The sequence below is a fragment of the Dromiciops gliroides genome, chromosome 5, assembly GCF_019393635.1.
Source record: "Dromiciops gliroides isolate mDroGli1 chromosome 5, mDroGli1.pri, whole genome shotgun sequence".
Taxonomy (NCBI): Eukaryota; Metazoa; Chordata; class Mammalia; order Microbiotheria; family Microbiotheriidae; genus Dromiciops; species Dromiciops gliroides.
The window spans coordinates 100380225-100394415 of NC_057865.1; the positions used below are offsets into that span (position 1 = coordinate 100380225).

The following is a 14191-nucleotide window of genomic DNA, read 5'->3' on the forward strand; positions in this document are numbered from 1 at the left end:
CTGCCAAAGAGGTTCCCTAGCCTCCCAATAGTAACACTGAATACTGTTTAGCATCCTCTGCTATTGTTGCAATTAAGAGAAAATTTTCTTGTCCAACAGCAGCCTGAACATTGCTACACAGACAAGCATTCCCATCCCCTAGAAAATCTGTCTGCTACAAGACAATGTGGTGGGCATATAAAGGACAGTGAATTCAGAGGGTGTGGTTCAAGACCAACTCTACTACTTACTAACATTGTGATTCTGAATAACAAACAAATCTTTTTGAACCTCAAGTTCTGACACTGTGTGAAGAAAGTTTGTTTTTTAATGTGATGATACTATTATAGAAATGTGAATTATTATTACTTTGGGTATCCTACCTCCCCATTCTTGCTTTGTCATACCCTTCATTTCACCTTAGTCCCTAGATCTAGGTCTCATTCTTGCTCTCAGCTAGTGGTGGTCTCAACTTTTTGCCCCTTTCTACTCCCTCCCAAAAGCTGAGTGATTAACATATTACAGGGTAGTACTCTGCAAATTTTGCATTTTTAAAGGGGATTCTGGAAAGTCAAAATCTGAAAGAAATGAAGCTATGATGATGGAATAAATTACGTGTAGCAGAATCAATATTTGAAGAAGTGAGGAAGTGGACATTTTACCTATTTGTAAAGCCAGACCTGAATACCCCTCAAACCTAAGAATGCATTTGTTCTGTACCTTTTTAACTCATTGATCATGTAATACTTTGTAGTATTATTAGACGGTAAGCTCTCAGGAGTCTAAGACCATCTCTCCTTTAAAGTTTGCATTGCTTCAGTACCAGGTATAGTGCTGCATACACCATAGATACAGTTGGTTTTTTGAATTGTAACAAATGCTTGTTGATGAATGATCACAGTTGTTGAGAGAGAAATAATACCTGCAGAGGAAGATTTGTCCTAACATTTTCCCACTCCACTGAAACTGCTCATTTGTTCCACTCCTAGAAGGCCCAGTTTCCACAGGAAATTTTTGCAACTTGCATAGGGGCTTCAAAATACTTAGTGAATTGACTCTTCTACTGAACCACTGCTTAGAGACTGAACAAGTCATCTCACACTAAATCACCTCCCTAAGGGCAGTGAACTCATTGTGGCTTTTGCCATTCCTCAACTTCCTTGCAGAGAATAAGGAAGATTAGGCAAGTCTCCTATGAAAGGCTGCTGCCAACTCCTGATTTATAGACACCAAACTTTCAAGGGGCCAGTGAAAAACTTTAGATTCTATGGAGTCTTTGGTACATCACTTATATAGTCTTCTGTATGATTGAACAAAATAGACTGTGAAGCAAAATATCTGACTCTTCAGGAAAGAAAAAGTATCTAAAAGTAATGGCTCAGTTGAAAACTATTTCTACATGTAACTGGAAAATAATAAAATACTTTTATTTTTTTAAAAACTAATGGCTCAGAATTTTTTTCTTTCTTTTTTCTTTTTTTTTCTTTTCTTTTCTTTCTTTCTTTTTTTTTTTTTAGTGAGGCAGTTGGGGTTAAGTGACTTGCCCAGGGTCCAGAATTTTTCTTAAAGGCATGTATTGCTTTCTCCAGGACACCATCAAACAATTTCTGTAATTCAAGTCAGTGGAGACTTTACATATTTAAAATGTAAAAACAGTTGAATATCACCATTTCTAGTAGCCTTCTGTTATTTGATTAGATCCAAGCACTGATTTTTTTAAAAATATATCCCCATTTATATGCAGATTTGTTCTCTACCTGTGAGATTTCCAAGGTGCCTTTCAACTCTAAGAGTCTATGACTTGAGGAAAATTAACTACAAAATAATTAAAATGGGATAGCAAATTGTAATCCATTATTTCATGTTGAATTGTCATTTTAACATATTCTGTCAAAATAGGAAAGAAATAATCTTATAGTGTGAACAATTATTTAAAGCCTTTGTATAATGAACATGTGAGATGTTGGTTTATGCCTAGATTTTGGCAAACTGCCTTCCAGTTTTCTCAGGAATTTTTACCAAATGTTGAATTCTTAGCCCCAAATCTTGGACTTTTGGATTTATCAAACACTAGATCACTTATGGTCATTTGTTGTTGTTGTTCAGTCATGTCCAATTCCTCATGACTGCATGGACCATAGCATGCCAATGCTGTCCATCGGGTTTTCTTGGCAAAGATACTGAAGTGGTTTGCCATTTCCTCCTCCAGTGAATTAAGGCAAAGGCTAAATGGCTTGCCCTGGGTCACACAGATAGTGTCTAAGGCTAGATTTGAACTCATCTTTTCCTGAATACAGGCCCAAAGTGCTATACACTGAGCTACCTAGCTACACCCATGGCCAATCACTACTATGTATTATGTACCTAATCTATTCCACTGATCCATCACTCCATTTCTCAGCCAGTACCAGATTGTTTTCATGATTCCCACTTTGTAATGTAGTTTAAAATCTGGAACTGTGAGGCTTCACATGTTGTTCCATTAATTTCCCTTGATCTTCTTGACCTTTTGTTCTTCCAAATGAATTTTGTTATTATTTTTCTAGTTCTATAAAATAATTCTTTGGTAGTTTGATTACTATGGCACCAAATAAATAAATTAACTTAGGTAGAATTGTCATTTTTATTATATTGGCTCAGCCTAACCATGAGCAATTAACATTTCTCTGATTGTTTATATCTGTCTTTATTTATGCACCCCTGTTTTAAAAGTAATAAAAACAGACTTAGAGAGGTGAAGTGATTGCCTATTCATCTTTGATACCCCAGACAGGTTCTTTATCTAAAAGAGAAGATATGAATAGTTGCCTTGTGCTCTCCACTGAACCCCTACAAATACTATCTATCCAGTAAAACACAGCCTTCCAGAACAGTTCTCTTCCCCCTGCCCAAATTTCTATTTCATCTATTGTCTGTATCACTCATTTCACATTTATCATACGTGAATCCTTATGTGAAAGATCTGTGATTTCATCAGCATGAAGAACCTGGCATGTAGGAATTCCATGCTATGAGTCAGAGGGATGACCTTTAATAAATAAAAGTTAAATGACTTACTCAGGGTCACACAACTAGTGTCAGAGACAAGTTTTGAATGCAAATCTTCTTGACTTCAAGTCAAGCATTCCATTCCCTAGGCCACACTGCTTCTGACACTTAACATGTTTTGCCCCTTTGTTAGCTAACTTGTTCAGGTGTTCATCATTTTCTAAATTTTGATTTCAGCAATCTTGAATCATAGTTTTAAACTTAACTTTTTATAGTCTTAGGATCTCAGAACCTTCAGACATGGCCTAACCCAAACATTTAAATAGGGTATCAGAATCTACCCACTGGTAGAACAGATTTACTTGCTGAGTATCAGCTCTACCCCTTCCCATGGTATTCCCCAAAATAGCTCAAGTTAGAGCATAGTATCCAGACACAAAGAGACAGAAATTTAAATTGATACTAAAATAAAATTTCTCTCAATACAGTATCATTGTGGGGTAGTAGAAAGATCACTAGACTTGACATCACATGACATAGGTCCAAAGTGGAGCCAAAATCCTATTTGCTCTTTAAAACCCATTATGCATCTTGATTTTTAATCTCCACCATTTTTGTCTCTTTCAAATTTCAACCTTGGGTTATATAAGTACAGCAGTTGCGCAAACTATAATTTCATTCCTCTGTCTTATACTTAACTCTCTGAAGAAACTAATTATACTCCCTAATTTTATAGGATTTCATGGGAAAACTCTATTGTTAGCCCAATCCTTACTTCTCATGATTGCAGATTCATTCTTATTCCTGCTTAGCCTTCAGCTTTATAAAAGTCCAGCTCCTCATGTTGGCCTCAGAAAGTGACACCAAGAGTTGCTATTTTAGTTGCCCCATAGCTCTATTTTCCTGTCTGTCATATATATGTGTGTATGTATACACACACATATTTCTATTTTTGTAAGGAGTATTTCCCATGGTCTCTTTAAGTTCTCTATACTGTAATGATTGGAATGATGCCACCTACTGGAGACTTGCTGTGGGAAAGCTCCGCCATGAGGAAAATGCCTCAGAGGGCAAAGCCATGTGGCTTTTCCTTGGAGTCAGGAAATGACGTTTTGCTCATGGGTGCTGTCTATCAAGGCTACCAGCCAATCAACTTGAGGAGCCTCCTATTTTTCTGGGAGGAGACAGGAAAGAGGAAAGAGAGCCTGCGCAGAGAGCTCTCTCTCTTTTGGGTTCCTGACTTGATGGTGGTGGCGGTGGCAGAGGACTTCACAGGAAATTTGAGGAAAGATAGGAATGCCAAGCTATTGGAATTCTGTTCTCAATCTTTTTCTTTCTATTTTCCAATAAACCCTTAAAAACCTAAACTCGTTTTATCAGTGATTTTAGTCAGTTTTCCCCAAAACTGGGGGAACAGATTAGAATCCGCATTTAGAATCTTAAATTACACAATACTATAAAAGAAATATCTAGAGAAATGCTTGGAAACTTCCTTTTTATATACTAAGGATAATTTTTTACATGACAACAGCAATAAAAAGTGGTTCAACAATGCTTAAATCTCAGGATCTGAAATTTTCCTAGATCACAGAGCTGGCCCGAAGAAAAGATATGTTCCAATCCTTTGAGCTAATTTGTAGTAGCAGATTAATGAGCTAATCAACCTGAATTTGCATTTCATTGACACCTGTCCAACAAATTGAGACATCTGGTCAATTTATCCAAATCTAAATGCAGGTCACAAGCTGTAAGCATTTTTCATCATGAAAAAATCAATTCAGAATTTCCTCCACCATTTCATAAGCAAAATATTTTGAAAACATATCATATTGGGGCAGCTGGGTAGCACAATGGATAGAGCACTGGCCCTGGAGTCAGGAGGACCTGAGTTCAGATCAGGCCCCAGACACTTGACACTTACTAGCTGTATGACCCAGGAAAAATCACTTAACCCCAATTGTCTCACCAAAAAAAAAAAGAAAAGAAAAAAGAAAACATATCACATTTTATAAATAATATTTCATAAAACCATGCTGGTTGGATCCACTACAAATCCACTGGTAGGTGATGCACTGGATTGAGTGTTGGGCCTGAAATCAGGAAAATTTATCTTCCTGAGTTCAAATCTGGACTCAGACATTTACTTGCTGTGTGACCCTAAGCAAGTCACTTAACCCTGTTTCCTTCAGTTTCCTCTTCTGTGAAATTAAGTGGAAAAGGAAATGACAAACCTCAAGAAAACCCCAAATGGGGACATGAAGAGTCAGACACAACTAAACAACAACAATCTCCACTGAGCTCTCACTGCTACACATCAAGCTCCTATTTCTACCCCACCCCCCATTGACTCCCTCATATAGCCTCCGTCACTCTACCCCATCCCACTAACTAATCTATTGAAAAATCAAAGCCATCCTTGGTGAGGTTCTTTCCATTTTGGGGCCAACTCCACACTGTACATAACACATGATTCTATCTCAAATTCATTTGGGATTTTGCCCCCTTAAGATTCCCCTTTTCTTCTTCAATTTCTCTTCATTTATTCTTCTCTTCCCTTATGCCTCAAAACATTCCCTTCCTTAAACAAAAATTACACTTGACCCTACCATTCCCTTGAATTTTTATAATTATTATTAATTTTCCTCCCTTTTGTAACTAAAATTCTAGAAAGGGTCACCTACAACTTCTCACCCCCACCCCTCTCCTTAAATTCCTTGCATTCCAGCTTCTTCTCCCTTTCACACTCTACTAAATAGGTCCCTCAATTGCTAAATCCCAATCATTTCTCATGATATTGGACCTCTCTACATCTTTTTATAAAATCAGTCACCTAACTTCCTTGATAATCTCTCCTCCCAAATACCTGATTGAGTCTTCTTTTCTGGATTACCACTTCCTATCCTTTGACCCTGAATTGGACTCTCTTTGACTCCCTTTTCCCTTTCTACTTCTCTCATGATGTCATCCACTAATGGTTTCAGTGATTAATTCTTCACAGATGATGACAGGCATTTAAATGGGGTTCTACCCATATTGTCATTAGTTCTATATTATATCTTCTTAATCACACTGGTTAAGAAGTTGGCTGCATAGAAAAACAGCTTTCATTAATGAATCATGAATTGATAGGTCATTGTTTTAACCATCTCTTAGATGCACTATAGTTAAAGTGCTTTCTTCAGGGAAGTTTCCCAAGAATGGTAAAATACTCCCTCTAGTGGCACAAAAGAGAACAATAAATAATTCCTGGAATCAGCTTTCCTTTTTGTAAGAATGTAAACTTTTAAAGTTCGAAAAGACATTATAACTCATTTTATAAATATTATAAATAGGAAAATTGAGTTTCAGTGAGGTTATTACTTCCCCAGTTTCACCGAAGTAGTAGAAATGGAAGCCAGGAATTGACCCCATGGGCTCATACTCCGAATTCATTGTTCTTTCCAGTACACCATACCCCTTTCTTATATAATCATAGAATTAGAATTAGAGCTGGAAGAGATCTTAGGGGCCATCTAGTACCTTTACTTTGATTTACAGATGAGAAAATTGAGATCAACAGAGATTAAATGACTTGTCCTGAATTATACTACTAGTATCTTGGGATCTTCCTGATCCCAAGTGTCCCACAAATTATCCATTATACCACCTAAGAATTTATTCCATACACATTTAACAATCATCTGCTTTGTACAATTCACTATTCTAATTCAGGGAGTAGTAAGATTGCACACCATATAGGAGATTGTTCATTTTTTTCTTTGATTTCACACCAAGACGTAATTACAACATCTTATAATGTCTCCACATCAACCAAACAACTACAACTGGACAGTGGGAATCAACCAATTAATTATTAAAAAGTCCAAATGTAGGGAGGTTTCTAGTAGTTGTGATAGCTGACAATGGCCTTCCGAACTGACTGGTATTAAGTTGTGAGACTAATAAGCATCTCAAAGGTTCTGGTCATCTAATGTAAACCTTGCCAGAAGCATGGAAATCCTCTACAATCATTGGTAAACGATCTGTGACTGAGGACTTCCAATGATGGGTGATTTATGTTTCTTCTTTTGGACAATTAATAGTGTCACGAAGCTTTTCTTTCTTTACGGCTGAAATGTGCCTCCCCGTAATGCTCTTCATTCTGTTCTCTAGGGCCAGTGAGAGGAAGTTTCAGCCTTTCACAAAACTAGCCATCAAATATTTGAGGCTTTAATCCTCTTTCTCTGAGGTTTTGTCTTCTCCAGGCTAACCATCCTCTCTGGTTCCTTCGAGCAAGCTTTCCAAGGCATAGTTCTGAATCTCCACACCATCCTAGTTAAATCTCTTTGGGCATTTTCCAGCTTGTCCTTTCCAAATATAACATGGCATCCAAAATTCATTGTGATGCTGCTGTCTTACTAAAGTGCTGTCATGAGGTAAACATGCTGGTGCCATGGCCGGGACAGAAGAAATAAGTGAACTTAACTAGTTTTAAAAAATCAGAGTATCCATGTTTACGATGTAGAGCTGCAAGAAAACAGGTCACTTCACCTAATCTTCCTGAATTGCCTTAATTCATGCAGGTTTAGGCTAACATCAGAACGCAGCAGCACTCTAGCCAGTACCATTAGGTTTACTAGCATTTAACTAGCCATTAAGAGAATTAATGCTAGTTTCAGATTTAAAAAATAAAGAGGTAGGGGCAGCTAGGTGGCGCAGTGGACAGAGCAGTGGCCCAGGACCTGAGTTCAAATCTGACCTCTGACACTTAACACTTATTAGCTGTGTGACCCTGGGCAAGTCACTTAACCCCAATTGCTTCACCCAAAAAAAAATAAATAAATAAAATATAAAGAGGTAAGGAGACTTCTATTTCATTAACTAGGTCAAAAATTGACATTTAGATGGCAAAGAGGTTCTTTAACTTTTAATTTCCAAATCAGTTCATAGAAATCTGAGATATGATAAAAAAAACTGGAAAGTCGTGAAGAATGTTTATAATTTTTCATTCCATTCATATTATTTATAATATGTGCCTAGAGAAAATATAAAAGCATAGCTTCAGGAGGGCTTACAAGTATTTGCTTTCCTTCCCTCCTAGAAGTGGAACTAAAATTGAAAAAGAATGGGTGAACTGGGATAGGAGAGCTTTAACTCTCACAAGAGTGTGGAAATAATAAATGAGAGCAAAAGAAGGGAATACAAGAAATTTAAGTGACTATAGTGGAAACATGACTAGATATAGAATATAGGGGACACTTGGATTCAAAGTTAGTTTTTGGTGATCATGAGCAGGTTAATTAAGCTCTCTAAACCTCAGTTTCCCTGTCTGTAAAGGGGAGATAGGAATATCTGCTCTACTTGCTTACAGGTATATTGTGACAATCAGATTAGATCATGTTGTAAAGTCCTTTTCATACCCTAATGAGCTATTTCTATATGTACCAATATGTTTGCAAAGTAGTTTTTCTATATATAACTCTATAAACATCAGATGTTACTGTCCCTTCTCCCAGAGATTCTGATGGCATAGGTAATTCTGCTATGGACTAGTTTTATGAGCTTGGGCAAAGGGCTTTAACCTCATACTCACAGAATGTCTGACTTAAAAGGGTCCTAATAGGACACCTACTTTAACCTATGCCTAGCCAAATTTGTTCTACAACTTGTATCCATCCAACTTTGGCTTGACCACCTCACAGTGGATAGTGCCAGGCCTGAAGTCAGGAAGATTCCTCTTCCTGAGTTCAAATCTGAATTCAGACAACTATCTGAGTAACCCTGGGCAAATCACTTAACCCTGTTTGCCTCACTGACCTCATATGTAAAACAAGCTGGATAAGGAAATGGCAAACCACTCCAGTACCTTTGCCAAGAACATTCCAAATGGAGTCATGGAGAGTTGGACCCAATTGAAATGACTGAACAACAACATCAAAAATTCTGAGGTTTGACCCACTGCTCTTATAGGCATCCCTTTCATCTTTGGATCATTCTCATTGTTAGGAAGTTTGAGCTAAAGCAATAGTGACATTTATATAGTACTTAAAGTTTTGCAAAGAACTTTACATACATTATCATTTGATCCTCACAACAACCCAGTGAGGTAGGTACTGTCATGATCCCCTTTTTACTAATGAGCAAAATGAGGCTGAGAGTGGTGATCACTTTATTTGCCCAGAGTCACAAAGCTTGTAATTGAGAATGAATTAGAATTCAGATCTTCCTGAGTCAGAGTCAAGCACTCTCAACCACTGTGCCACATAGCAAAATCTTCGTCTCTGCAACTGCATAAGTGGTATTCATTACTCAGTTTTGACCCTCGGATGTAAGTAGAACAAATCTAATCCCTCTTTCACATGATAGCCCTTCAAATGTATGAAGACGGCCACCAAACACTACCCTTCCTCCCATGTCTTTTCTTCTACTGGCTAAATCTCTCCCATTCTTCAAAAGACCTTTATGTGACAATATCCCCAGACTTTTCATCATCCTGAATGCCTTTCTATGAACATCCCAACTTATCCACATCTCTCCTAAATGTGATGCCCAGGACTGAACATTAAAATCCAGATGCAATTTGATCGAGGCAAAAGCAAAAAAAGACACCACCACCACCAAGTACTGGATACTTTATCCCTTCTTTATACAGCCTAACATTACATTAGCTTTTGGGGGATACTGCCTATTGCAATAGACTAAGGCAAAGCTAATTGACCCTCAAAAACTTTTGTCTCCTTTATGACATTCATCAATTGAGTTAGCCATCTATATAAAACTATAAAACTCAAAACACCAAACTTGATTTTTAAAAAATTACACTTAAACCATCAATAAGAATTGTCATGTGTTTGAGAAGTATTACTTCTCAATTATTTCTCAAGTGTGAAAGAAAGATCATGGAATGCTTATCTGCCACTAAGTTCAGAGTTAACAAGTAAGATTTTAAGATCTGTTTAACTTCTAGTTAGAGCCTAGAGTAGGGCCTAGCATATAATTATTCATCTATTATTTGGCTACAAAAACCAACTCAACAAATATGTTTCTCTCCTGTTTTTTATTCTACTTTGCAATTTGTTCAGTCAACTATGACTCTGTTAACCCATGTGCCATACTGTCCATGAGATTTTCTTGGTAAAGATTCTAGGGTGGTTTGCAATTTCCTTCTCCAGTGGATTAAGGTAAACAGGATTAAGTGACTTGCCCAGGGTTGCACAGATAGTAAGTATCTGAGGTTGGATTTGAACTCAGGGAGAAGAGTCTGGGATTCCAGGACCAACACTATCTCCTAAATGACCAAGGGGCCACTTCACAACAGCTAGTCCAATGAGCAGTGCTGCACTGTTAACATTTGAGTCATTTGAGTCCTAGGGCCAGGGTTTAGCTGATTTTTCTGCAACATTGTCAAAAATGCTCAAAAAAAATCTAAAAAAAAAATGTGGGGGGCTGTGCTTTTAAGGCAATTGATGTCATACATATCAAAATGTGACCTATACAATACTGGAAAGTAAACATAGGAAGATTTTGATAGGCTTAATTTTTAAAAAATTATTTGTGAAGCTACTTTATAGCTTTGTGAAGCCTGCAATGTATATGTTCTTTCAAGGGGCCTTCACTTCTGCTACATGCTTTTCCATGGCTATCTAGTCACCTCTCATGAATTGATCCCCAGATCTATATACTCAATCCTAAAATATGCCCTGAGTTCCAGTCATCCCCAACTGTCTATTCAACATTTACATCTAGATGTCATTGAGGCTTTTCAAACTTAACATATCAAAGATGGAACTTGGCATCCTTCTCCCAAATCTTCTCCTCTTGTTAACTGCCCTATTTCTTTAAAAGGTACCATTTTTTTCCAGCTCAGATTCACAGCTTCAAAACCTCACTGATACTTAGGCAAGGTGAGTGAAAAGGACAGATAGATGTAAGAGATAGTATAGGAAGGAGATATGGTGCAGCAAATAGAACATTGGGGCTAGGGTCAGGAAGACCCAAGTTCAAATCCAACCTCAGGTGCTTAGTATCTGTGCAACCTGTGTCTTAGGTTTGTCATCTGTAAAATGGGAAAAATAATGGACCTACTTACTACCTCTTGGGTTTATTATGAGGTCAAATGAAGTAATATTAGTAACGTAAACCTTAAAGCACTATATAAATGCTAGTTGTTGTTGTTAGCCAACAGGACTTGACAATAAGTCCAATTCAATAGCACTGTGCTACATTCTGGAGATGTTGGGAGTGAGGGAAATGAGAGGGTCAAAGATAACTTCAAGTTAATAAGCTTGAATGACTAGGAATTTCAATTATGAGGAATCTCTTAGAACTATTTTTTTTCTAGGTTCACGCTGTTCCAGGGCAGGGGTTCTTAACCTTAAGGGTATGAATTTTGTCCTTAATATTTTGATGTTATATTTCAATGTCTTTGGTTTCATTCGTAAACCTATGAATTTTATTTCATACACTTAGAAACATTCTCCTGAGAAAGGATCCACAGGCTTCATCAGCCTGCTAGTGGTTTCTCTGACACAGTAAAGGTTGAGAATCCTTGGTCTAAATGAAGAATCTCACCAATGTGATTTTGATGAACATCTATCTGTATGAAACCGAAAAATCCCACCATGGTGTCCTCCTTAGCACTATGGCTGACACTTTAGTCCTGTTTAATTTAGCTTCATTTTAAAAGTACTTCTAAAGGTTTTCCGAGTTGACTATCATCAGAGGAACTAACTGAGAGACAAATGGCAATGAGTAAATAGACTTGGCATCAGGGTTCAAATGATACCACTGCCATTTACTGGTTGTATGACTCTAAATAAGTTGCTGCCCTCTATACATACTATTCTATCACGTGTGTCCATGCCTTTGCCCAGGTTGTCCATCCTCACTTCTACTTTGAATACCTACCTGCACTCAAGCCGAAGCTCAGCTAAATACAGGTGCTATGCAAGTCATTTCCTGAGTCCCACTAGTGATTCCCTCCTCCACCATTCCAAATTGACTTGTTAATTTATTTGCACACATCTAGATTTATATACTAATTCGTACGCATGTTGTTTCCCCCAAAATAGAATATATGCTCCTGGAGGGAAGAGAGACTATTTTCCTATTTGTCTTTGTCTCTCCAACACCTAGCACAGTGCCTACCAATATAGAAGGTGCTTAATAAATGTTTATTGATTTGCATTAACCTTCTGAGACTGTTTTCTCATCTTTTGTAAAATGACTGGAAAAGGAAATGGTAAACCACTCCAGTATCTTTAACAAGAAAACCCCAAGTGGGGACAGGAAGTAACTGAATAACAACAAAAGGTTGGGATGATTAAATGAGTTAATGTATGTAAGAAAAGGCTATACAAATATTATCTGTTGTAGTTATCCTTAACTCCTTTCTCTTTTATCTTTTACTCACAGCCAATGATGTGCTCATGTTTGGAACCCTAGTCAGCACTTCAAATACCTATGATGGTTCTGGAGTTGTGACAGTGGAAACAGACCATCCACTCATCTGGACCATGGGCATCAAAAATGAACCCAGAAAATGACACTTCAAATTCCACCCCTGCCTTACCTAATCTGCTCGTGACTGAAAAACAGAAGGAATACATCTGGATTGGGACAGTAATATAAACCATGAAAGGGAAGGAGGGAGAGGTTTTTTTATTAATTGCTTCCTTCCACTTTAGGATATGACATTTTAAAGGAAAGATTCTAATTTTTTTAAATGAAGGGAAACATTAATGGTGAGTTACATGTTACCAAAGTCAATTAATTTATTTAAAACACAAATTTGGATCAGTCCTTTCTAAAATTCAGATCTGAATAGTCACAGTAGAATTCACCAAACCATTCTGCTTATCCTCCCAACAACAGTCCTCTCTTTGAAGTTCTTAATAAGCTTCTCAAGAACCTTTTTGATTCTACCCCCAAGCCTCCGCCAAAGGACATTACTGTTGTCTGCTACTCACTTTTCACATTGAACTACATTGCAAGGTCTTAAGAGCAAAACTTTGTAATTTACTCTATTCTTCTTGCAAACCCCCATTATTTTATTCTTCTCACATAACCAATAAAGTGCAGTAGCTCTCATTACTATCCAAGAAAATGGGGCAAAATGCAGTGACATAAGGTATTTAATCAGAATGGGCAGCTAGGTACACATAGAGCACTGGGCCTAGAGTCAGAAAGACTCAACTTGCCAAATTCAAATCCAGCCTCAGCCACTTACTAGCTGTGTTACCCTGGGCAATTCACTTAACCACCCTTTGCCTCAGGTTTCTCATCTGTAAAATGGGTTACAGAAGGAAATGGCCAACCACTCCAGGATCTTTGCCAAGAAAATCCTAAGTGAGATCACGGTCAGAAACAACTAAAAATCAAATCAGAATTAATTCTCCAAGTCATTGGCAAGAAGACAGAGTATTGGGAAATGTAACCAAAGAAAAAAATTTATATCAGGGGACCATCCTACTAACTTTGATCGTTATTTGTCCAAATCCAGCTTTTTAAACCTATGGCTATCCATTGCTCTATTAGGATTTCCACTCAAAAGGATTCAGATCACAGTTACTACTTATTTTGACTGACTCTGCATAGGAACAATGGATATATGGGAACAAAAAAGGCAGGGGTGGAGTGGGGAGAAGGAACTTCTTGTCACCCTCCTAACTAAGGGATAATTTGAGTCCATAAATGAAAAGGTCTGTCCAGTTTCCAAGGAACTAAGTTCAACAGTATCTTAAAGAATATGCGAGTTAATACAGGCCCTGATCATGTCATCAGTGACACTCATCTCAGATCACAAGCCTGGTAGAGTGAAAAGTTGTTAAAGCTTCTTCCATAGGAAACTAGACTGTATTTCCTCATCCTCCACAGCCATTGCCATAGTATTTAATAAACTGAGAATTGATACACAACAACTTTAAGAAAAACTGCTCAACTCATTTTGTGGTAGGAATACATAGCCCCTTAATTTTCCTAAAAAAAAAAAAAAAAAAAGACCATCATCTTTCTGCTCCAAGTGCTAGTGCCTGGCCTCTTTCAATTCACAAGGGACAATGGGAAGAGCAAGGGGACTGCCTACTGGAGAGTCTGACAAGAACCGCATGAACTAGCATGCAATTCTGCACTCAAAATCAATAAAGATGATTTTCAATGAACAGTTTTTATACAATGTTATTTACTGCTGAAAGCCAATAGTCCAATCTCGATGTCAGATAAAAATATTTATTCACAAGTATTTGGC

At 37.5% G+C, this 14191-nt stretch overlaps 1 protein-coding gene across 1 annotated transcript in view; it reads left to right on the plus strand.

The window, feature by feature from the left end:
• Positions 1–13154, plus strand: part of TPK1 (thiamin pyrophosphokinase 1) — a 516691-nt gene extending 503537 nt beyond the window's left edge. Inside the window, exon 9 of the mRNA XM_043968376.1 lies at positions 12361–13154. Coding sequence (XP_043824311.1) covers positions 12361–12491 — 131 coding nt within the window. The 3' untranslated portion in view covers positions 12492–13154. The remainder of the gene's footprint in view (positions 1–12360) is intronic.
• The last annotated feature ends 1037 nt before the right edge of the window (positions 13155–14191 follow it).